Source organism: Lissotriton helveticus, chromosome 1_1 (assembly GCF_964261635.1).
Source record: "Lissotriton helveticus chromosome 1_1, aLisHel1.1, whole genome shotgun sequence".
Taxonomy (NCBI): domain Eukaryota; kingdom Metazoa; phylum Chordata; class Amphibia; order Caudata; family Salamandridae; genus Lissotriton; species Lissotriton helveticus.
This window is the reverse complement of record NC_136057.1, coordinates 2,139,114,266-2,139,138,577: the sequence shown is the minus strand read 5'-3', so window position 1 is coordinate 2,139,138,577 and position 24,312 is coordinate 2,139,114,266. Positions and strand designations below refer to the sequence as shown.

The following is a 24,312-nucleotide window of genomic DNA, read 5'->3' as shown; positions in this document are numbered from 1 at the left end:
CTGATGCATATTTGCAACTCAAACTTATTGTAGTACATCATACAATACTTCTTCAGTGAGTCTTTGGTCATGAGCGCTCACTCTTTTCTTCCCATGTAAACTTTTATCTGTGAAAAGACACTCTCAACATTGGCACTTGAGATGGGCAACACCTAAACAGCCAGTACACAATTTGCTAACTCTGGCCACTGACATAGCTTTCCATGCCAATACTGGTGCATCTGAAGATTACGATTCTCTGGGCAGGTTCTACAACATTTGCGTTGAACTGGGCGCTTATGTCCTCAGAGTTATTGAAGCGGTCAAAAATGAAGCAGCTTTTTTGAAACTACAGAGAAAGTTTCCCTTTACGGAAGGAATCTAGAACATGTACAGAGTACCAAAGTGAGGTTTCATTGCCTTCAAATGCCATGGTTGGTGAAGGGACATTTCTATGCATCATTGCAAACCATTTCTCATACATTATAAAATAAAAGTTCAGGAGTTGTTCTTAAATAAATAAATTGTAAATTGTGTGTCTTGTAAAGCGCACTGCTACCCGCACCGCAGGCCTCGTAGCGCTATAGACTGCTGGGGAACCCGTCCTGGCTTTCCCTGTGAGATAGTCCCTTCTGGGAGTCTCCAAGGTGAATCCAGGCATCCCCGGCGTTTGTGAGGGGCCGTTGTGGAGATGAGGCAAGCTTAATGCCCAGAGTTGCCGAGTGTGATCCCTGGTTAGAGTAGGCACCGAGGCGAGAATTATCGAGTCCGCTGATCCTGGTCCAAGACCCTGCCGCGTCGGGAATCGAACCCTGGTCCCAGGCCGTTCTCTGCTCTCGGGTCTGCCGCCTCTAACCAGTGAGCCACACCACTCCACTCTTCGACATTGCTTTGCTTATCAAGTGGCAAGCACTCTAACATGGAACATGTTGCAGTTCCGAATTCACTAAAGGTGTCGCCCAGCCTTCTCTCAAGGAGATGTTTCACATCTACACCAATTATGCTGAACACTTGGCAGTCAAGGTGTAGGAGAGTAGGATCTGCTTACTATGGTTACCCCCACTTTTTGCTGGTATTTCACAGTTTTTCGACTTTAATCTGGCTGGGGCCCTGCTAACCAGGACCCCAGCCTAACTACTTCCTCTCTAAATTGATTGCTGTACAATAGGTACACTCCAGATTTGTTACTGGGTTACCCTTGTGAGTCCCTAGAATCTGGTCCCTTAGGTACTTAGGGCATATGTACCCCAGTAGCCTAACAGGGGCTGAAGCATGTATTTTGCCATCCCTGGGAAGCCTTCCAAAATGGCACCTCAGGTCCGCTACTGCAGCCTGGCTAAGGTGGTGCATGCACCCCTTACTGAGATATAGGTTACCTATATCTACCATAAATCACTGACGCATATAAACCTATTAGACACTCCTATGGCGGGCTTTGACAATCCTGAAGGCAGAGTGCTTGGTTTTGTGTGAGAGGGTGTCCATGCATGAGCAGGACCCCTCTGCAGCTTTTGGAATCCCTTCTCTGTAGCTGTTATTCAATGCAGCCAGACCATATACTCTTAAGTGCATTATAACCTCGCGGTAAATGTTAACTTTGGAATGGCTGCATGGAAACATGTCGTGTTTGGTGTCAAACACTTTGGAATCCTATCCCCGCCAGTTCTGGCGGCGGCGGTAGAATTTCACCCTTCTAGAGGGAGAAGACATGTACACACTTACCTGTAATAGTTTAAAAGAGCCCCAGCATCACAAAATGGATGCTGCAACCACAGACACGAGTCTGACCTCCTGCTGCTGGACGAAACTCTGGCAGGGGAGGCCTGGACAATAGGTTTCCTGTCACAGGGAGGTGTAACCACCTCCCCAGATAGGCTTTAGTGTATTGGGGTTGGGTGGGTGCATTCAGTGAATGCTTTTCAGACAGTGCTGGGGGCACACTTGGTGTCCCTGTGCATACCCCAGTTCAAACCAGTTGCAGGGGCACTCAGTTCCTGCTCTGGCGCGAAACGGGACAAAGGGAAAGGGTGTAACCACCCCCTCCCTTGGTCCACCCATAGGAGGGACCCTAGAGTTAGTCCAACCCCTAAACTTAGTATAAGAATAGGAACCGAGTCCTTAGGACTTTAGATTACCCTGGATGAAACTCTGCAACATATATTCTGGAACTTCGACATTCCATTTTGACTAGAAGACGGAAGAATCTTCCTTGGGTTCAAGGAGTTACTTCCCTGTTCAAACAGGCACCAAAGAAGCATCTTTCCGGTCTTCATTTCCAGGGCTCCCACCGGATCCCGACGGATTTGTGACACGGACTCCCAGACGTCTCCGAGGCCGACATGAGATCCCAACAAAGCTGAGACCCGCGGCCATCACGAGAGATGTGGGACCGGAACTCCTGGACACCATACACATTTGCAAGTGCATCGACTTCCCGAGCTTTCCCGAAGTTGTGCATTGGGCTACTTGTAGTCCAAGCCCCGAGCACCAATTGCACCGAAGATTGTGGGCCTACTCTCCACAAGTGGGCCCCCACGAAGGTAACTCTTCTGTTTCTTGGGCTTCCCTGGTTGTTCCAGACGTGCCCTGACTCCCCTCCGAAGGGTGAGTCCCTCAGACCTTGCTGTTCTGCACCGAAGCCAATCTTTGCTTTTTGCATGGGTTGCTGTTACCAAGGCTTGTTGGGTCCAATCCGGAAACCGACACCGCTGCACTCGACATCTTTCGTGGGTCAGCTCGAATCCAGCTCCTGGTTGACGCCTCCTGGTCCTCGTGGCTGAAGAGTCAAGCTTCACCTGAAATCACCCGACATTGGTTGGCTTCTTCTCTTTGCCTTCCTGGTCACTGGCTAGTGACCCAGACTCTGTCCCCTCTGCTTTCAGGTTCTTCTCGACTCCGATCCAGGCTTGGATCCATCCGGACACTTTCCACTTGGTCGCTGCAGCACTTTTCCGCAGCTCGCCATTGAAAACGACGACGAAACCTGACATCAAAAGACACCTATGCACCCGGATTCCCTGGGTGAGGTAACTAGAGTACTCCGGTGCTCCCATGGGTATTGACTCTAGAACTGCCTAGTTCTAAAGGTGTTGCTCCAAGTCCTCTTCTAAGTGTCCTTCCTTTGTAATTTTCCCACCGCAACTTCCCTCATAGAAGTAAATGGTGAATTGCGGCTGTGTTTAGACACTGCAGGCATCCCCCGTGGGTCCCCTTTGTCACTACCTTGGGTGGTTCCTGGTGGCCCCAGTGGTGCTACAGGCTCTAGGGCTTGTATCTATGTCAGTAGTGGTTCTTATACCACTTTCTTAGTATATGGTTTGTGAGGCCCCTAGGGCGAAACGTATACTGTGCTAATTTACTGTGTGCTAAATAAGTTTAACTGATGTACTTTTGCCTCTAGCCCCATAAAGAGATTAGAGGGTTGTGTTTAGAATAAATACTTATATTTTATATATATACCTGGTGTGGTTCTCCTTTCATTTGGTCATTCATGGTATGATAGACTGGTAAAACAAGCTGCTTTACATTCCTTCAAGAATTAGCCTGAAGGCTGCTCTCCACAGCTACCACTAGGATAGCTTTCTATATAGGTTGTCTTTAAACCTACCATCAATAAGGGACGTTTGGACTGGTGCAAGGTGCCCACTAGAATAGTGACCAACATATTCCAGGCTAACTTCTCACACAAGGGTGTTTTCAGGCGCTAGATTTTTTATTATGTCCACTAAAGCAGTTATGTTTTCCTGTAAAAATCTAAGAATGCAGTAGAGTGTACTTTTTTTCACATCACTATAAATATGCGACCAAAGATCCTCACATTTCTTTCCTTTTGCATCCTCACTCAGCAAAAATTATTTAAACTGTTGCCACATGGATAATATAGCATTCACAGTCCCTTGGACTGAGAAGCATCAGATAAAAGACACAGTTCGGATGTCTCTTTCTTTGATGCCACACAAAGTCAAAAATGAGAAATATTTGCGTTTTAGTTCCCGCGCATTACAAAACAGTGACCAAGAATGAACCAAAAAGTCAATAGCAATCTTCATTAACTCTGAAGATTGTGAAGATTCTTTCAACATCCCATCTAACAAGTAACAAGGATCTCTTACAGGGAAGTACTTCAGCTCAGGTATCGATTTTGACAGGTCATCACACAACTTTTTTATATACGTAGCTGAATCACTGCAAATACAAACAATATCACTCCAATCTTTGTTGAACTTGGAAAGAACCTTTTTGCAGCGGCATTACAAGTGATACTGCGTTCCATGTTTTCCAAAAGTCTATTGTCCTGTTTTCATCACTATGCTTACTGATAGCACTCTTTTTACATATACTTGTCACTATACCTTGCTTTGAATGTTTAAAGCCTGAGGTTTTGGCAGTTCACCCACTATCAATACTGACACACTAGAAACTGGGGGCTGATGTATCAAGGGTTTTTACCCACTCTCTGTGGCTAAATGTGATGGTAAGTATTGGGATAGATTCTAATGAAACTAGCCATTTTACTGATCAGTGAAAGAATCAAACGCAGCAAAAATATCAAACATGATTTTGAAATTTCCTGAATCTCTACAGTTTATAAAATAATTAAACAAAACCTAAAACATGCATCTAAACCCTGCATCGTTAAGCAAAAGTAAGTAGAAACAATATTTTAGTGACATCCCTGAACAACAAAACTCAAGCAGAATAACGTTAGCCCGGTCTTTCTTGATTCTAACTTGTACAACAAGGGTACATTGTAATTGGCCCCTTCAGGAAGAAAAAAATGACTCTCTCACTCTCCTTTTCCATTCTTTGAATGGCATCTAGTTTGTGGTTGTGCAGGTGTTTTTTCAGTGTTTATATGTTTACACTTGTGAGGGCTATTTCCCTTTAGGTGGGGTTTCATCAGTTATTAGAGGTTTAAACCTAAAACCGGACAGCCTATTTATGTACGACACCCGCAAGAAAATCTTGAACCGATCATCAGAGAAATACTTCGATTTGGCCACTTTTCAGGGTTGGGCTTCAACGGGCACAAATCAGTAATCTTTCCGCTAACGTCTAGCACGACTCCATGGGATTGTGCATTACCCCTTGAATGGTGCCATGATTCAGTTAAATACTTAGGTATCCACGTGCACTTAGACACTGCTAGCATTATCAGCTTGAATTATGGACGCGCTGTAAGCAACTTAGAAACGAAGGTGGAACGCTGGCTATGTCTACCGTTATCAATGACAGGCAGGGTTGCTATACTCAAAATGATAGTGCTCCCCAATTTTTTGTATCTTTTTAATAACATTTTCATCCCACTCACTAAGAATTTCTTTTCACATTTACATACGCACCTCATTCGATTGGTGTGGGGGGAAGAGGCCTTGCGTCCCCTGGCAGATACCTACTCTCCCGTGCGATAGGGGGGATATAGAGTTCCTGATCTCCACTTATATTATTTAGTGGCCCAGTGTAGCTATGCATTTGCGTGGTATCATCCGGATGCGAGAATTCCATTTCTGAGACCAGAAGCTGATCTTGTGCTTCCCCGAAAGTTGCCCACTGTGCTACCGAAGTGCGTTCCTAGAGACCCGTGCGACATACAAACTGTTTCCACTACTAGTTGGGCGTGGGACAGATTAGATTACGGAGACTGTTCAGCGCTGTATTCTCCAGATTGTCCCAAATCCTCTTTGGCTGTTACAGGTGAAACGCTTGTACAAAGCACGTTAGCCTAATTTAACATTACATGGATAAGTGATTTATGCGGTGACTGACGAAGCCCGGTTCCATGAAAACTCCTTTATGGATAACTTTGTAATGCAATGAATTTGCTCGGCCCTACGTGCCACATTAACCATTTACCCAATTGCACCGGAAGCTCTTACCCCACTCACATTCATAATTGAGAGTGAGACAGGCACACACCTCATTTCCAAACTGTACAGGTCCTGCTCTAGTCTGAGGCCGGTGAAAGATGAAGGGATACGCACAGCATGGGAACGAGACCTAGGCCATCCAATCACGGATGAACAATGGGAAAAGTGCTGCGTGGTAACGAGGGAAATCTCCCTCAATAGTAGACATAAGCTTATTCCCTATAAGTTCCTCCTCCGACTCTACCATACCCCCTCCATGGCGCACAAAATTGACCCCTCCAGATCTCACAATTGTCTGAAATGTTCCGCCCCTTACGCAGACTTTGCACATCTTACATGGACTTGTCCCAAGCTACAGACATATTGGGAACAAATACCTAACACGCTGGGAGCCATGACTGCACTGACGCTTATCCCCACACCAGAAATAGCACTCCTGGGGTACACTTTTAACTTTCCTAAAAAGAGCAAGAGATTTGCGACCCTTGGGTTATTACTAGCTAAGCGTGAAATAGCGCTTTTATGGGGCAGACGAACTGCACCTACCTTACAGGGGTGATTACGTAACCTGGCTTATTGCAATGTAAACTGTGAAATCTAAGCCAACCTTATGCCTAGTTCTTCACGTCCTAAGGACATCTTGGCTCCTTATAAGAAGTATATTGAAGCTATGCGCTAGACACCTGCCTCTCAGTTAGAAAGCAGTATAGTCCCAGCGGGAATGGGGTGATGAGACACACCTCCGAACAAGACACCGCCTCCTTCTTTGACACACATCCACAACAGTCATTATATGATACATTGTGGGTCTTTGAACTCCCGAATGATATGACATAGACTGTGTATAGATGGCCGCTATGGTCCCGGGAGAAAAGGAGCGCAGACTAGGGGAAATGCATCTACCTGTTCGGATACTGTGAACATCATTCCTGCCGTTGTGTCTAAGTTTTATTTATCATATTGTATTCATGTGACAATTGTCTCATGTTATGATCCCTGACAGTGTACCACTCTAATTTTCTTTATTTTAAAGCTGAGTAAGAAAATTTGAAAAAAAAACATTAAAAAAAAAACCTTTGAGCAATTTCACCCATCATATTATTTCATGTTTCTACAATCCGGAGACAAGAGCAGATGGTTGTTGAATGAAGTACATCAATTAATGAGATATTTGATGAACAAACACTTTTTTAAACAAAATACTATACATTTATGGTGTCCAAACTCTAGGAAGGAAGAGCAAACCTAGTTCTTTCTCAAATAACTAGGACTGTCAAATGACTAACTATACTGTTTTCTTCATGTTAGCATCTTTTAACGGTAACAACACATCTAGACATTTATGCATCACTTCTTAGGATTACGACTACTCGACCACTTTTTCAGGTCAGTTAAAGTGTATTTTAAATTAACTTGTTTTATCGTTCGGTGAAGGGTCTAAGTTCACCACTCGGTTAATCTTATACACATTGGACTTGGTGACAATCCTCTCTTTCGCTTCTACCATCTGCAGGAATGTGCACAGGTAACACTCACCATGACACAGATTTTCTGTGTGCATAGAGCGGGTGCAAATGATCGTTGCTTCTCTGAGGTGGTTGTGTAATTTAGCCCCTGGTCTTATATTAGACCAGTACTGACCTCGGGTATTATTCTCTGAGACTGGTTAATTGCCTGCCTTCCCATGTTTCGCCTATTGATGATATAAATACCTTTATTGGGGTTTGGTAAGGACTACAGCACAATTGAAGATACCCATACCAGTTCTCACTGTTTTATTTTTTAAACTTAACATCTCAGAACAACTTCCAAACCCCTCTTGACATTTGCCCTTGGCCTTATGGAACCAACAGTGGAGCTGCTCTTGACTCCTGACTCTGCAAAGTCTGCTTCATTATTGTTGCAGACAGAATACAGAGCAGCAGACCAAGGTTCCCTTTTTCTAATAATGGACCCACCACAAGACTCCGTCTTAGTGTTGGTGGTAAGGAAGTCTCATGCTGTTGCTCATTCCTGTACAGTTCCTCCTGATAAGGAAAGCAAATGGATGGAGGAAGGAGATGTGCTTCACTGAAGCTACATGTTTGAAGAGGGCAAGTGCCACAGTATTATTGGGCCACTCCAACAGATCCGTGTGGGATGCTGCTGTCTAATGAGATTATAAGTGCAGCAGCGTATTCTTCAGACCTGTCTGCTCATGGTTATTGCCATGAAATCTATCTCATGCTCAGGAAAAAGTATTTAACTAGCCTTTAATTGTACTTCCTTGTTTGTATCTCACTTTCGCTACAAAATGTCCTGCATGAAATCGGAGATGGACATTTAAAAGCAGTGGTCCTTGACAAGAAAAAGGGCTAAAGAATACGTGATGGGTCTTATGACAGGAAGTCTTTACAGAAGAGTGTATAAAACTCCTCAGAGGCAGCAGCAATAACTGCAGCAACCAAGACAGTCTTATCATCAAAAGAGACCTTCAAATGGCAAAGGGGGCCACCAACCATCAGCAGCTGCAGGAAAACCTCCACAAAATTGAGTTTTTCCTTTCTTTCCCTCTGTTAGTCATACTGGTGGGGGTGACGTATCACCAGTCATCTATAGGAGTGTCAAAGTGTTAAAAAATGACCAATGGGTTTTGAATAATGTTTGGAATGGATATTCTCTCAAGCTAAAATCATCTTCAGCTATGGTACCACCAAAGAAATCCTACCAACATCAAAAAGTAAACACCTTACTCCAGAAGCATTCAGTGGTGGAAGTCCCTATTTACCAAAAAAGAACTGGATTTTATTTCCTAGATCACAAAAAGGACCAAAGTGAGAATTCAAACCCATTTTCGACCTCAGATTGGTAAACAAATGAATCAAGAAGGAGATTCAAGATAGTAGAGTTGTACCAGGTGCCCAGTTGCCCCCTCCAATTACATCAGAGGGAACTGGAAGTGCACCATAGATTCACAGGATTCCTACTTTCACAATCCAGTCGTAAGAAAACACCAGAAGGTTTTGAATCTGATTAAGGTGTCCAGGGCATTAGAGCCTATTTGAATTCATATTGTTTAACCACACCCTGCAGCACATCACACATCACTATCCTTCTCTATTGGATTAGGTACACCTCAGCGGGCTCATGTATGAAAAAGATCTCTGATAAAGAGCCTCTTGTGGGTGCCCGTCTGGCATTGCAGCACCCACCCAACGAGAAGCAGGCCAGATGATGATGAATGACTCTTCCGGGCATGTGTTCTCCATAATCATATAAAGGATACCTCTAGGGCCTAGGGTCTCCTTCAGGTAGTCCCGTTCAACAGTGGACAAGAGTCTGAAACGGGCATACATTTGGGTTAGTCTCATTTATTCTCGGTTATTGAAAGGCATAACTCTTTGTCTGCTTCATATTGCTGCTAGAGCTTGCAGTCTGCGAGGCATTTTATTCCGTGTCATGTTATTCTGAGCAGTGCTGAAAAATGTTTGTGGCTTGCATATCTTCAGCAGTTTCGCCTTGGTTGTCTCTCATCCATTCAGTAGATCTTGAAAATGGAAGAGTGTGTCTGAAAGCAGTAAAAGTTAAAACAGGGGTCAATGATCATAACTAGGTTTTCCACGTACCTGATAAATAAAAGGTGTAATAAATATGGAGGTTGCATGATTAAGAATGAAATGCTTCAACAAAGATCAGTGGTGTCTCAGTAACCCTTTGGCCCATCATATGTTTGGAAATCTTAGTAGTAGAAGGGATGTCCAGCTTAAGAATCAAATAACACATCTGAGTGATTCCCAGTAGATTGGGTACTAAAGAATGGTATTAAAGGAGTGCGAGTTCAGTTACTAATGGTGATCGGAAAGGTCTCAGCAGTTGTTAAGTTGTCTTTCAAGAGAGACAGCCAGTACAGGTATATGAACTAGGCAGTTGCATAGGGCACTAAGATAAATGAGACACCAAATCAAATAAAAAATCAAATTTAATTTAAAAATGAAATTGATTTGTGGATGCAAATAGTATGATTTGCTCAGGGTGCCATTTGTTGCAAGCTAGCTAGAGCTTCCCCTCTAAATCAACAGCATTGTGTTTCATGATTTAGAAAAAAATTGATTTACATTGAACAATCGAACACTTATACAATGAAGAAAACTTACTGTAGGAATCCGGATGATCCTTCTCATATTTAAGAGTAGCAATGTGACAGGCGTGTTTCTTTTTTGTTCAAATGTATGTTAGTTAAACCATTAAAATCAATGCAGCATGATATTAAAAACGACTGGGAAACACCAGATGTACTAAGCAGAAGCTTGGGAATCTTGTGGTGCTTCTGCAAGCACCCAGGTTGGATCATGAGGAATATAAGATATTCTGTGCGAGATTGACCAAAGTACTCGGGTGTATAGCACCACCGAGTAAGCACAGATGTAGATATTGCAGTCGATTTAGCTTGTCCAAGCAAATCCAACAAAACCATGTGCAGTGACCCTGTATGAATAATTCTAAAGCTCTGAGCAATGGCTACTTCCTAGAAGGGATATTTTCATTGTACCATTATTGTCAATCTATTTTTGAAGTTTGCTTGGCCTGTAACAAATAAAACTATTTTATTAACAGGTATAGACTCTTTGTAAATGTAAGTGGGGCACTGTATACTCAATTTGCGTTTTTTTAGAGTCAAATTAAAGATTGATATGCACCTTAACAACAGCTCCATTTTTACTAACCATATGTTTTTGTACTATGAATTTAAATCTATTTTACTAGCAGATGTTGTTAGGGTTCAAAACTAACTGATCTTCAACTGATATGGGAGGTTAGGTGATAGAGACGAGGGACTTTAATTAACATTTTAATCACGTATATATCTTTTTTATTGCAGATGTTATAGAGTAAATATAGATGACAATAACAATCTTTGTTTAATTTATAGGATAATGGCTTCACTGAATCTGCTGAGGTACTTAACTATCAGAGATAGTGAGGATGATAATCAAGTAAGTTGGAAAGCATGTAGTACAACTAAAAACTTGTCTTTTCGTTTGAGGTTTCTTTTTTATTTTACAAACTGTATGTTTATGGTTTGTTTAGATTTCTGTTGATCATTTGAAATCAAATGCTGTGTTGCTGGGCTTCTTAGGATTGTGTAAACAACCACTACACAGAAAAACAAATCAGTAAACAATTTAAAAAACATTTTAGTTTTCATTTTAAGCAATGCTGCAGAATTTTACAAAAACGTAGATCTCAATGATAGTTATTCAAATCTATTTCCACAAGGCCCAGTCAATTTCAAGATGAATTTCAATTTCACTTCCATCTCATGCTAATTTAGGTTAAGAAAAAGCTACCCACAGCAGTTACTGGTTGGAGGGATTAATATTCCTTGCTGAAGGTAAATATGCAGTGGAGGAGTGTGGCTCAATGGTTAGAGCGGCAGACCCTGATGCAGAGTTCCGTCCCGGGATCAGGGTTCAATTCCCGCCTCGGCGGGTCTTGGGCTCAACCTGACAATTCTCGCCTCGGTGCCTATTCTAACCATGGGCCCCACGCTGCAACTCTGGGCAATAGCTTGCTTAACCTCCACACCGGCCCCAACAGCGCTAGGATGCCTGGCTTCACCCTGGGGGTGCCCAGGGAAACCCAGGAAGGGTTCCACAGCGGTATGAGTAATAGCGCCAGGAAACCGCTTGGTGGCAGTGCGCTCTACAAATACCTTGACATTTACATTTAAATATATACCATTACATAGAATATTTTCCATATGGGGCGTGGCTACGCGAGCCACGATGCGGCTGTGACTTGCTGAGGCTCCGTGATCGGGCCCGCATCCTGCCCGTTTCCAGAGGTCGCGGCGGGCCATCCCCGTCAGAATCAGTGATCGGAACGCACCCGGTATCCGACATAGCACCGCGGTCCCGAGCACCCTCACTGGCGGCCGCGGAAGAAAGAAAATACTTTCACCGGAGGCGCGCGCCGGATCCCACGATGGCGGCCCGACTCGGTGATTCAGAGCCGGCTGTCCCTGGCCACCTCCTAACGATCTCCCCTACTCAGCGGCGACTACTGAGGGGCGTCGGATGCTGCTGTGACCGCCCACGAGACTCACCCTTCCAGAGGGAACCTGCCTCCAGTTCCGTGGGACTTTGAATCGACGCGACCCCACCATAGCTGTGCACCCGGCTTCCGGCGCGAAGCCCATACATCGGAGTGCTGCCCGGCGATCTCCCTCCTGAGTAAGGTGCGTGCTGCAGGCGTTGAGACCTGGGGCCCCATTCCTGGGACTGGACAACTGCTGATCCTCTGAATCCGCCTCGACAACCACTGTGCCTGACTCTGAGATGGCGCCCGGTCGGGACAGACAGTGAGGTTTTTACGCGGCCACTCCCCGAGGGCACCTGTGCACCTGTTATCACGCTCTATACAGCGACCCGCCGGGGACTCCCATCGGACGGTCAGCTCTCCTTTCCAATGCAGTGGCTGCCTGACTATGGTGTGCTTCATCGAGGTACCCCCCCGGTCCCGCTGACCGCCTGGCTCCCGCTACGGGGTCGTGAGACTTGGGAGACCCCTGCTGCCAACCGAATAACCTTTCTGTCGGAGGAACACTGCATCTGGACCTTTACTCCCCCGCTCCCCACAGACTGGCTGCTCCTCAAGCGTGGGGGGGTTGCACCACTCTGCTCCTCGCTGGACCCTCCTTTGGCTACGGTCAGCGCCCAGCGACCTGCACCCTACCTTCATCAGCCCAAACCAAACACGTGCGGAGCGCCTCCACCTGCCCCACAGTATCCACCAAGAGACTACTCTGGACGTCACCACCATGGGGAAACCCAGGGGCACACAGCCCACCTTGGTACCCGAGACAGCCCCCGAACACACGCGGACACACGCGGGCATGGTCGCAATCGACCGCACCGCCAGCCGACCCAACTCTCTCGGTGAAGCTCGACCAGGTGCTGGCGGCCATCGAATTGTCCCGGCTATCCATGGAGGAGCGACTAGGCACCCTGACCACGGACATTGGCCTGATCCGCGACAATCACCAGAAACTCGCGGATAAAGTGAGAGATGGGGAAAAGACACTGGCCGATCTGCAACTCACGGTCAGAGCACAGCAGACCACACTACAGGAGGTCCTGCATCGAATGGCGGCCCTGCCGAACAGGAGACCGGAACCGGGACTCCCCCCAAGACCGATGCCTGCAAAATTCCTACACTTCCGTGACCGTGACGCGGTGCTCCGAGCGGCTCGGACGGCAGGTCCCTTGCAAGTGGAAAACAGCCAGATCATGATCTTTCCGGATTACGCACGAGCTATCCAACAACAGCGATCCTCCTTCCTCGACGTCAAGAGGCGCCTCCGGGCGAACAACGTTAAATACTCCCTGCTATACCCGGCGCGCCTCAAGATCTTACACAAAGGCACTGCCATCTTCTTCACCACCGCTGAAGAGGCGCAAGATTGGGCGGACCAACATTGTCCCTCACAATCCAGGGCGGATATCCAATGCAATCCCATTCCCAAACCAGCAAAATCTAGAAGACGAGGCTCGAGACGATCACGCCAGGGAACTGCCAGCATGACTGGGTCCTCCCCCTCGGAATCCCCGGACTTGACACAAATCGTACGGGAACGCCGAGAAGCCCTACAGGCTGTGATCGAGTTACAGGCATCGCCACTCATGCAGGACATTGATCAGCCCCCGCACATCTTCTCATCGGAAGGAGACAACGATAGTGATGGCACAGTGTCCGGCAGTGGCTCCACCACCTCTCCCCTGGTCACCCCACAAACAGCGGGCGCTATCCTAGATGGACAATCGGGTGCATCCTTGAAGTGATTGTATTTCATTACCGCCCTTGTGGACATCTGGGTCACACAGCTGTGTTTCACCCTTAACACGGCTCTCCTGTCACCAATGTACAATGTACGCTAACGCGCGACATTCACTACTCCTTCAAAGGCCTGATCCGCACACAGCCTCGCAAATACACATGCTGCCGCCCCCACGGATTCTTGTTATACCTGCCCCCTAGCAGGGTATTCGTTTGGATATGTCGCCACCGGTGACATGTCCTATGTATTGGGACTGTTTCCCACCCCCAGTTTAATTCCCGGCTTACTATGGTCCCTCCCCGTTTAAAGCATGGTGCGTATCAGCGTACACTCACTGCCCTGACCTTAGTCCTGACGGGTCACATGGGTGCTTTCCCCCTATAGTGCACATGTTAGATGATGGCGGCATCACAATCGGACATTAACGTCCTCACACTCAATGTCCGGGGCCTTCACACACCACGGAAACGCTACTCCATGTACTCTTACATTAAACGTCAGGCTGCCGGGATAGCCCTCCTACAGGATGCCCACCTTACCAGCACCGAAGTGAGCAGATTACAGGCAAAATGGCGCGGCACAATTTGCGCTACGACTTACTCCGCGTTTGCACGGGGTGCCCTGATCTGGGTCAAACCAGGGACCCCCTTCCGAGAACTTCGCTGGGTGATCGATAGGGAAGGCAGATACGCTCTACTCGAGGGGCTCCTCGATGGCCAAGCAGTCCTTCTGGGTAGCATTTACGCCCCTAACGTAGAGCAGGATAAATTCTGGGACCACCTCACGGGAATCTTAGCCCATTTCTCCTCTACCCCTTGGCTTTTGGGAGGGGATTACAACTGCACACTCAACATCACCCTAGACCGCTCACACCCCCCACCCCAGCGCTCCCCGGCTCATAAGCAAACGGAGAAGTTCCGCGCTTGGGCGCTGCATTCGGCTGTCACAGATGCGTGGCGACACCTTCACCCGCACGCCCGCTTATACTCCTTCCACTCTGTCCCCCATAACTTACGGGTACGCCTAGACAGGTTCCTCTGCTCCGCGCCGATTCTCCCCAAAGTCGTCTCAACGGATTACATCGGTAGGATCGTTTCGGATCATGACGCCCACATCCTGCGACTCAACTGGCGCTCCCCACACCCTCCAGTTCCCACCTGGCGGCTACCTCGGGAGTGTCTGACCGACCAGGTCTTTAAATGCGCACACACGCAGAGCATACAAGACTTTTTTACCCATAACGCAGGCTCAGATTCGTCCCTGTTGGTAGAGTGGGATTCATTCAAGGTGGTGGCTCGCGGGGAATGCATCAAGCAAATCACCGGGGTTCGGCGGACACTAGAGCAGCCGCTCACCTAAACGGAACAACATCTCGCCATGGTCACTAAGCGAGACGACCTCTCCGAGGAGCATGCTGCACTCACGGCAGAGGCTAAAACGGCCTATCAGTCGGCTTGCGCCGACCTCCGCAAATACAATTTTAGGGCATATGCTGCCTGAGTACATAAAGATAGGGGTAAAACCGGCACAATGCGCGCCTGGTTGGCGCGCCAAGACACCGAGATCCGACCGATCACCGACATCATCGCTCCTGATGGTACCCTAGTGCGCTCCCAACACGAAATCCTCCTAGTGTTCCAACATTATTATGCGGCGGTATATACTGCCCCACACATGATCTCGCATTCCTCGGCGGACCATTTTCTTGACCCATTGACATTGCCTATGATCGCGGATGCTACCAAACAGACGCTGGACTCCGGGATAACATCCACGGATGTCACCCACGCGATACGCGCCCTATCCTGTAATAAGGCCCCAGGCCTAGACGGGCTCCCGCTAGAATACTATACAACATTCTCCCCACTACTAGTACCGCAACTAACTTTGATGTTTGCGACAGCCCTCGAACAAGGGAGGCTGCCCCATTCCCTACGGGAGTCTGTCATAGTGACCTTTCTAAAACCACACCGGGATCTACAACTTATGTTATCGTATCGTCCCATTTTTTTTTTTTTTTTAAAGACGTTTATTGTTATTCAATAGATCAGTACATATAGCGTAGCCTACAACCCTGTGGGCCGGCTGCAACATTGCGATGGAACTTGAGGGTAGGGGAGTGCAGAGAAAGGTGCACCGTACCATCCGTCGTACCCCCAGTAAATGAGACTTTAATTACATTTTACTTATCACATGTGCTCGCTGTACAGTTAGGTCTGCAAATGACGTCTTATTTTTACATTTTTTCTTATAAGTAAACAGTTAAACTCTGCAAACAAAACAGATCCGTTCTCATCGGTATGCCCCAAGTTTTAGCAGCGCCATCGCGCATTATTCCGGCATCCATGACACTGAAACCCACCGAATGGAGCGTCTGTCCTTGGGGGCGCGGCAGTTGAGTAGGGGTTAGCAGTGCATGTGCCCGGTCTGCCTTTGACATGGTGTGCTATAGCCATGGAGAGCAGTGGGGCCCCCCGGGCTATCAACAGAGTGTGCGTAGCGTCTAACGGATGAACGGTATAGCCACGCTGTGTTCTCGGGGGACGCCCCCCGCGTCCGGTCTCGGGGCCATGGTATCGTATCGTCCCATCACACATCTGTCGGACGACTGTAAAATCCTAGGGAAAATATTGGCCGATAGATATATTCAAATTATACGCCCCCTGGTACACCCGGATCAATGTGGGTTCGTCCCCGGCAGGAACACATCCCAAAACATTCGTCGTATTTTTCACGTACAGGATCAAGCGAAAAATCTGTTCCCACGCTCTGCCTGCCTCATCATAGACCTTGAGAAGGCGTTTAACACCCTCACTTGGCCATACCTGTTCTCCGTCTTGCGCTGGCTTAACATCGGCCCTGTCCTCACGGCGTACACGCAGCTTCTGTACACAGATCTTACCTCACGAGTTCGAATAGGGAAACGCATCTCTGCGACCTTCGCGGTGCAAAAGGGTACGAGGCAAGGCTGTCCGCTCTCGCCTCTCCTGTTCGCCCTCGCGGTCGAACCTCTAACCATTAGATTGCGTCAGGAGGGTGTCCACTGGGGCATTCCACTCGCAGATGTCACTCACAGCGTATCCATGGAAGCCAATGACCTCTTGATTTATGTAAGAGACATCTCGGATGACCTTACTCCCATATGGTCGGCACTCACAGACTTCGCGAGCGCCTCCGGGCCCCGAGTCAACTGGGACAAGTCCACAGTATACCCATTTCATCCGGACTTGCCCCCTCGTGACATCTGGATAGGGACACAGAAAGTGTCCTGGACAGCGGAGGCCCCTCGATACCTCGGGATCTGTCTCTACCACTCCCCGACCGATCTATTTGAGGGGAACCATTGCAGGGCGCTAGCCGGCATCCGGTCGGCTTTTGGTCCTAGCTCCTACTCGCCCCGATTGGTCGTGTAGCCTTAGCTAAAATGATCATGCTCCCCAGACTCCTGTACCACTTCGTGAACCTACCGGTCATCCTACCCAGAACCTTTTTCCGCGACCTCAATTCTCTCCTGAGTACACTCATATGGGGATCGGGCAGGCACAAAATAGCGCTAAGGACGCTGCAACTGACTACCACCCAGGGAGGCCTAGGAGCGCCATCCTTCGAGTCTTATTTCCTGACGGCCCAACTCCAGTGGTTATCTTACTGGACGGCGGGGCGATACATGAGCGAAACACATACCCCAACGGGCGAGATCCCCATCCCGGAACTCACCCGTCTCCTTCTTCCGGGAACAAAAACACGGCGTACATATCCCCTACAGGTGACGGTTGCGCGCCGATGCATGCTCAGGGTACATCGCATATCACCCGGTACACCCCCATATTCCCCATTCCTTCCGTTGATCGGTTGGCCTAGGCTCGAAACATACTTCCCGACCAACATGCTCACTGCATGGACGACATGTGGGATCATGGAAATGGAATCCCTCTTTGAAGAGGGGCAACTCAAACCTTTCCGACGGCTTGTGAACGAGTACGACCTCCCTCCAGGTCAGTTCCTACGATATCGCCAGCTCCTGGAAGGCTTCCGCCCCCAGCACAACCTCCAGGCTGGGGAACCAAGTACGCATCCGGTTATACACGCAGTCCTACGCATGGGGATGGGCCGACACCTGGTTACCTGGCTATACAAGGCGCTAAGAGACATTGCACACACGCCCCTGACAGCTTTACGTGCCACATGGGAGGACGAAATTGGACGTCCACTACACGACTCTGAATGGGTCAAGGCCCTTGAAGCCCCCAAAAAGACTTCTAGAAATGCCCGTTTCAAAAATATACAGTACAACATTCTTCATAGGGCATATTTAACGCCAGCACGCCTACAAAAATTCTACCCCGACTCCCAGTTCCTTTGCCCCAGATGTCACTCCTAGGACGCAGCCTTCCACCGCATGTTCTGGAGCTGCCCTACACTCCACACTCTATGGCAGACGGTCCATACCACTCTGACGGAACTCACAGGACTTACAACCCTCTCCACATGGGAAGCCAGCGCGCTGGGCATATTCAGAATCCAAAAGCATCTCAAGACACACAAGCGTTTCATCTCCCTAGCGCTATTACTGGCGGAGGGGCATAGCCATGCACTGGCGATCCCCCGCAGGCCCTCCCTTAGCGGCATGGGTGGGAGCGGTATGTAAGTGGGCGGCAGCGGAGGAAGATGCTTTGCGCGAAGAAGAGGTTAAGGGGGTCCGGAAACATCCCATCTCCATGGAATGGGCCATGCTGCTGCATAGCTTTAAACAGCTGACACAGGAGAAAGCCCCGGAAACTCCCCCGCCCAATTCTGCCACCCCTAGCCCCCCGGTGCAGCCATGATCCTAGTTCTTATGTCCCCTCTCTAACAGCACCATGATTCTACGATACAACTAGCCACGTCCATTCTCCCCAGACCCGTACCGCCCCTTTCATACGCACACTCTGCACCTACATTCTTCTTTCCCTAGTTTATACCCCACATGTTTCTTGCTACTGCTGATACACGGACCATACAGACCCGACCCAATTGTCACTGTTGCCCTATTCTAGACTTCCAATGCTGTATATACAAATTGTTGTTTATATGTCTCATGATATGGTCTGTATTGTGCACTATCAAAATGCTAATAAAAACAAGTTTAAAAAAAAAAATGGCTACTCAGCAAAAGAAGCAGAAAAGGGCCTTGTAGCGCATTAAGCCTTTACAAGATGAGCCCACTGTGTGCTAAGCCCTTTTAGGTTAGTCTAGAGAATTTTTTGTGATGACCAGATATCTAGTGATAGCAAAAAAGGGGTTATGAAGTGGTTTTAATTGTTGGTTTGAGCAGTTACAAATTATACATCATGTTTTGCATTGGGGAGGGGGCTAGAAATGTAGTATTTCTTTGGGATGGCATAGTCGACATTGCATTCATCTATGGCTTTGAATATAACAGCAACCACATCAACCAACACTGCTGGGACCATGGAATTAACAACAGCTTTCTGACAGATACTTTTGAAGGCAGCTTCCTCAACTTGTGAATATTCCCCAGGTGTCTCACTGGATCAAAACATTTTAAACCAGTACTCTTGCTCACTAGTAGCGGCTCCTCCGCTAAGGTGGAGGAGCATCGCCCCACTGCTTTATAGCAGTGAAATAAAGGATAAATAAAATGATAATAACTGAACATTATTATAATTCTGATTGTTCCTGCTGCGGCAGCTTTGCAGGGCGGGCGGGGTTGCTCTGACGACAGGAGCAGTGGGAATGGCGAGTACATTTTGTAAGTGCGCATGAATGTTTGGCTGGCCGTCTTGGGCCGGCCAAACTTTCATTCGCACTTTGCATGTTCTCCACCAGGCTGTATTGCAGCCTGGGTGGAGAACATGCCCAGCCTCCCACTGCCTGTCTGAGCACCAAACCACTGCGCTTGGATCAATTACAACACTGAATTGCAGCATTGTGATTGGCTATGGGGAGCATGTGTGTGCTTCCGCTTCCAGGTCGGAGCGAGGGACTATGGAGGAAAGATGCCGCAAGAAGGTACTTTTTTAAATTAAATGTTTTATTTACACTCGCCACCCCCTGTTCCCCCCTCTACCATGACCCGCCACCCCGAACCATGCTGTCTGCCACTGTTGCACACTGGTAGTGGTCTTTTGCGGCTTCAGACCAACATTGTTCCTATCCGGAAGTGGCAAGTGGCACAGCATATAACTGTGAGCGTGCTGACATCAGTTTCTTTCTTTCTTTCCACACCTTCAGATGGTGATCCATTGCTTCTCTTTAGTCTTTTCAAGAACTTTTCTGCAATTTTTTTTTGTAATTTCCAGTGTGCATGGGAACACCTCCTAAGTCAACCGGATTCAAGGTGTGCGGAGACTGTCATAAACTGCTGTCTGTGACAGACCCTCACGTGGTATGTCTGGTGCTTGAGGTCAGAGCACAAATCCCGGGCTTGTGATTACGGTGCACAGATGAAGCCAAAGGCCATATGAGACTGCAAGGCATAGTTTTATGCCGCCAATAGTTGAAAGACACCACTCCAGACCAATTGACAGTCCTGTTCCTGCTCCCAAAGTCATCCCCACAGGTCCTTGTCGCGGTCGAAGTCTTGGATAAGTCCAAGAAGAAACATATGAAATCTAGGCAGTAGTCTGCCCTTTCCCGCCACTCTCAAACTCCAGAGAAGGCTTGAAACATCAAGAAGCCATTTGGTCTTACTCCCAACTTCGTCGGAGCAGCCTAGTCCTGATGCATCCAGAATTTCCAAGTCTGGCGATGATGCGGCAAGTAGAGTCCGTTAGGGAGACAGTGATGTGCATTTTGGCACTTTAGAAGCTTTCTTTGGTGTCCCTTAAGGCCCCAAAGATCCGCAGAGGCCTCCAGTTGAGCTTCTGCTAGCAGGTCTGACCTCGGCACCGTCTGTGCCTCCCAACTCGCTTCGGGTTCAGCACCGGCTCTAGGAGAGACTTCCATTCCAGTGCCACCTGCTGCACCATTTCCCTAAGCTTCTACTCCATAGATAATGGAGCAATAGGGCCAAGACTTTACACAGTCTTTTTGGCAATGACATTTTGGTGAAGGGGGTCATTTTGTTCCCCAACATAAGGAAAATTGGTATGAGGAACTACAAGATGCAAGTGGCCTGGATACTCCTCCAGATAACTGTCCTTATTTCTGTTCCCAGTTCTGTCACCAAAGAAAGTGCCTCCTTCGCTGTTGTTATACAGAAGGTGGCTGAAGTACTTGACTTACAATCGCCTACTTTGGAGGTGAAGACCATTGTTCTTACAGAGGTACTTCAGCCTGATCAGTCACATACAGAACCTCTGTTAATTTTAACTGATAACCACTTGGGCAAACTAGATAGATTGATGTCCTCCTAAATTCTGTTGCTGAAGCATGACAGATGGCACTTGCAGGTTCTGACGTGGGATTTAAAGTCCCAGTGGAAATAGCTATCTAAACAAGAGGAACTGGGAGCTTTTGGTTAACTCCCTTCTGTAGTAATTGAATGCAAGGGTGTGCAGTTCCTAGGATAGGGGAATGTAGTCAGGTCAGTGGAATAGCCTCCAATTGGAGTAAGTGCCCTCACACACCCCAAGAGGTGTCATGCCTTATCATCTGGGCGTGCTCCTCATCGGGCCTGCGCTGCAATGCCCGATGGGCTCCCAGCGAAGGGGCTTTTTGCCGAAGATCTTTTAATCGTTAGTTGAATGAGGGTAAATGGGCTGTGATAAGTAGTGTAGTGAAGTGAAAGGAGTGGTTAAAATAGGTTTAGTTGTGCTTTTTTTTACTAAACTTTATTGGTGGGGCTCATTAACCTAAATAAAATCAGGGTGGCTCGTGTGGGATGCAATGATCCTATAGAGCATTTTGTTGTAAAGTTGTGTGGTCAACTTGTTTTTTGCCTCATACAGCTCCTAAGGGGTCTATGGGCAATTCATCAGGACCGAGATAATAATTAAATCTTACAATACTGTGTGACGTGCCCATATACACTCATTCACCCAACAGCTTTATTATAAAAAGATCTCTGGCACAGAGCCCCTTCTCAGATGACCGTCGGGCATTGCAGCACCGGCCCGTCGAGAAGCCCAGATGATGTAGCATGACACCTCTCTGGGTGTTTGAGGGCACTTACTCCAATTGGAAGCTGTTCCGTGGACACAACTACCTTCCCCTGTCTTAGGAATTGCACACCCTTGCATTCATTTACCAGTGGAAATAGCACCAGGGGAATTTGTCTGACTTTATCCAGATTTGGGAAGAGACTGTAAAAGACCGGCAGTGGTGGCTGCTAGACCGTGATAGGGTCATCGGCAGACCCTATCACCTTACCTCCAACCAGACTTGACAGTGGTGTCTGATGCATCGCTTCTGTATTGGGGGGCATCTGGGACAGGTGGATATCAAAGGACTCCACTGTCTAATGGAGTCCTAACTCCACATCAATTTTTTAAAACTGCATGCTATTCACCTGGCATTGAAGGCCTTTCTGTCTACCATCAGTGGGAAGCTGCTACAGGTGCTTACTGACAACACCACCTCTGTGTGGTACTGCAACAAGTAGGGCATGGTGGGGTATTTGGTCCTGTGCCAGGACTCTTTACGTCTCTGGGATTGGCAGGACCGTCAGGGGATTTCCATGGTGGTGAATCACCTGGCAGGATCTATAAAGACCAGGGGGCACGAACTCGGCTACGAATGCCTAGCGCACCACAAATGGCAATTACACCTAGAGGTGGCACAAATCATCTTACAGAAATGGTAATAACCCTGGCTCGATCTTTTCACCACTGCCAAGAATGTGCAATGTCAGCACTTTCGCACGCTGAAGTTCCCATGATGGCTCTCTCAGAGATAAATTCCACCTGAAGTGGAGTGTGGGACTCGTGTATCTCTTCCTCCTGCCACCTATCCTGAAGATCAAGAACGACTAGCCCCAAATCAACCTACTAGCACAGGATTGGGCCAGGAAAGTGTAGTACCCAGAACTCCAGGGCATGAGCATCTGACCTCAGTTGAAGCTGCAGATTCAGGAGTATATTCTTTCTCAGTGGTTGGGCAGCGAATTAATAACAACTGGAACAAACAAATAAATGGACATATAACATGGGATAGAAACAGGCGAAACTACTGTAATGTGAAGTCTGGGGACTTTTCATAATTACACTTTAGACGCATTCCTGTCCCATTGTTATTGAGAGAACTATTGGAATGCAGTGTAGTATGGAATTTTGCCTTTGACAACATTGTTCATTTTTTATGGCATGTGAATGTGATTGAATAGTATGTTTTAGAATGCTTGATGTTTACTTACATTTTATGTAAGACTGTAAACATAAGAATGGAAATGCTATACCTGCTGTAGGGTTTAGGGGAGCTGGTCTTATGACTGTGTGTGAGGAGCAGTCATTTGGTCTGTTCTCTATGATTTAGGGGACATTCCCTTTACTGAAATAGTAGAACTGCTATCTAACCTTATTCTCCCTCTTCGACCTGCCTGTGGAATGCACTTAGATTGGGAAAGTTGGGCTTTTTATGGTGGTCAGTTTTTAAACACAGAGAGGCAGATCTGGGAAGTAATCCCTGCTCTTCATGCTGTTGCTTGGTCTGGCAAAGGAGTTACACCATCTTAGGGAGTCGTCAACCATTTATTCATCCAGCAAGTCTAGTGCGATTATCCCCATTCCCCGTAAGGGGAATGTTCAGGTTGTTTTTGCCTGGCATATTCTCTTGTGTGTTGTTGCCATTCCTCCATCAATCTGTAATGTGTGGTTCAAGCGGAAAGGTTGCTGCTTGGGCATCATGAACGTGTTTGATCCCCAAGCAGGGAGCCTTACAGGTAAGGCCTTGTTGGACAAGAAAGAGTGCCCCTAGTTTCATTGGTGGCACAGTGAGTGCATTTACAGCCCCCAGCACTGCTGTACTGTCCATGTTTTGGTAGTTAGCAGAACTCCACTTGTGCATTGGTGATAGTGGTGTCGTAATGTCACCAGTATGAAACCAGTGGCTCCCACCTAGAGCAGTAGTGGATGCAATTCCACTAATTAGTTAGTAGAAGAGCCCTTAAGTGTGAGCAACAAACATTTCACAGAGCCCCAGTATTATAATTTGGAAGTCTTGTCCTCGCCACTAAAGAAGTGCTGATGACGTAACCTCCATGTACTAAAGGCTGATGATAAGTGTTGAGTCAGGTGTGGCTGTAGAGGCACAGCTCTGCATGCTCCTGCAATCTAGTGTTGGACCTGGATGTGTGCAAGTTGTTTTTATTCGAAGAAGCCTTTCGAGTCACAATGTATTGTGACTCCTCCCCTTGCTGGTAATGTGCTTGGGCATCAACTCCATTGTTAGATTGTTTTCTTTCCACATTTGGATTCTGTAACCTCTGCCTCTCGCCCGAGCACGATGAGACCTCCTGCAACGCCTGCCACTCCTTCTCCTTGAAAAAGGCTCTCTGTCACCGTCAGACCCTTTGCCTCTGAGATATCACATAGGGGCAAAGTCGACACCCCGGATCTCTTCGGCACCCAGGACCGTAAGGGGGAACAACATGTGCAGCCATCGGCTACTGATTAGGAGGCTTTATCGACCAATGCCAGTTCTGGCTCCGATCTGGAGATTGAAGACTTTCTGCCAACACAGATGGTCATGAGTTTGCTCCCCCTCAATATC

At 47.5% G+C, this 24,312-nt stretch overlaps 1 protein-coding gene across 1 annotated transcript in view; it reads left to right on the top strand.

The window, feature by feature from the left end:
* GLMN (glomulin, FKBP associated protein) overlaps positions 1–24,312 on the top strand; it is a 394,839-nt gene that overhangs the window by 278,792 nt on the left and 91,735 nt on the right. The window contains exon 18 of the mRNA XM_078646323.1: positions 10,756–10,819. Coding sequence (XP_078502449.1) covers positions 10,756–10,819 — 64 coding nt within the window. The remainder of the gene's footprint in view (positions 1–10,755; positions 10,820–24,312) is intronic.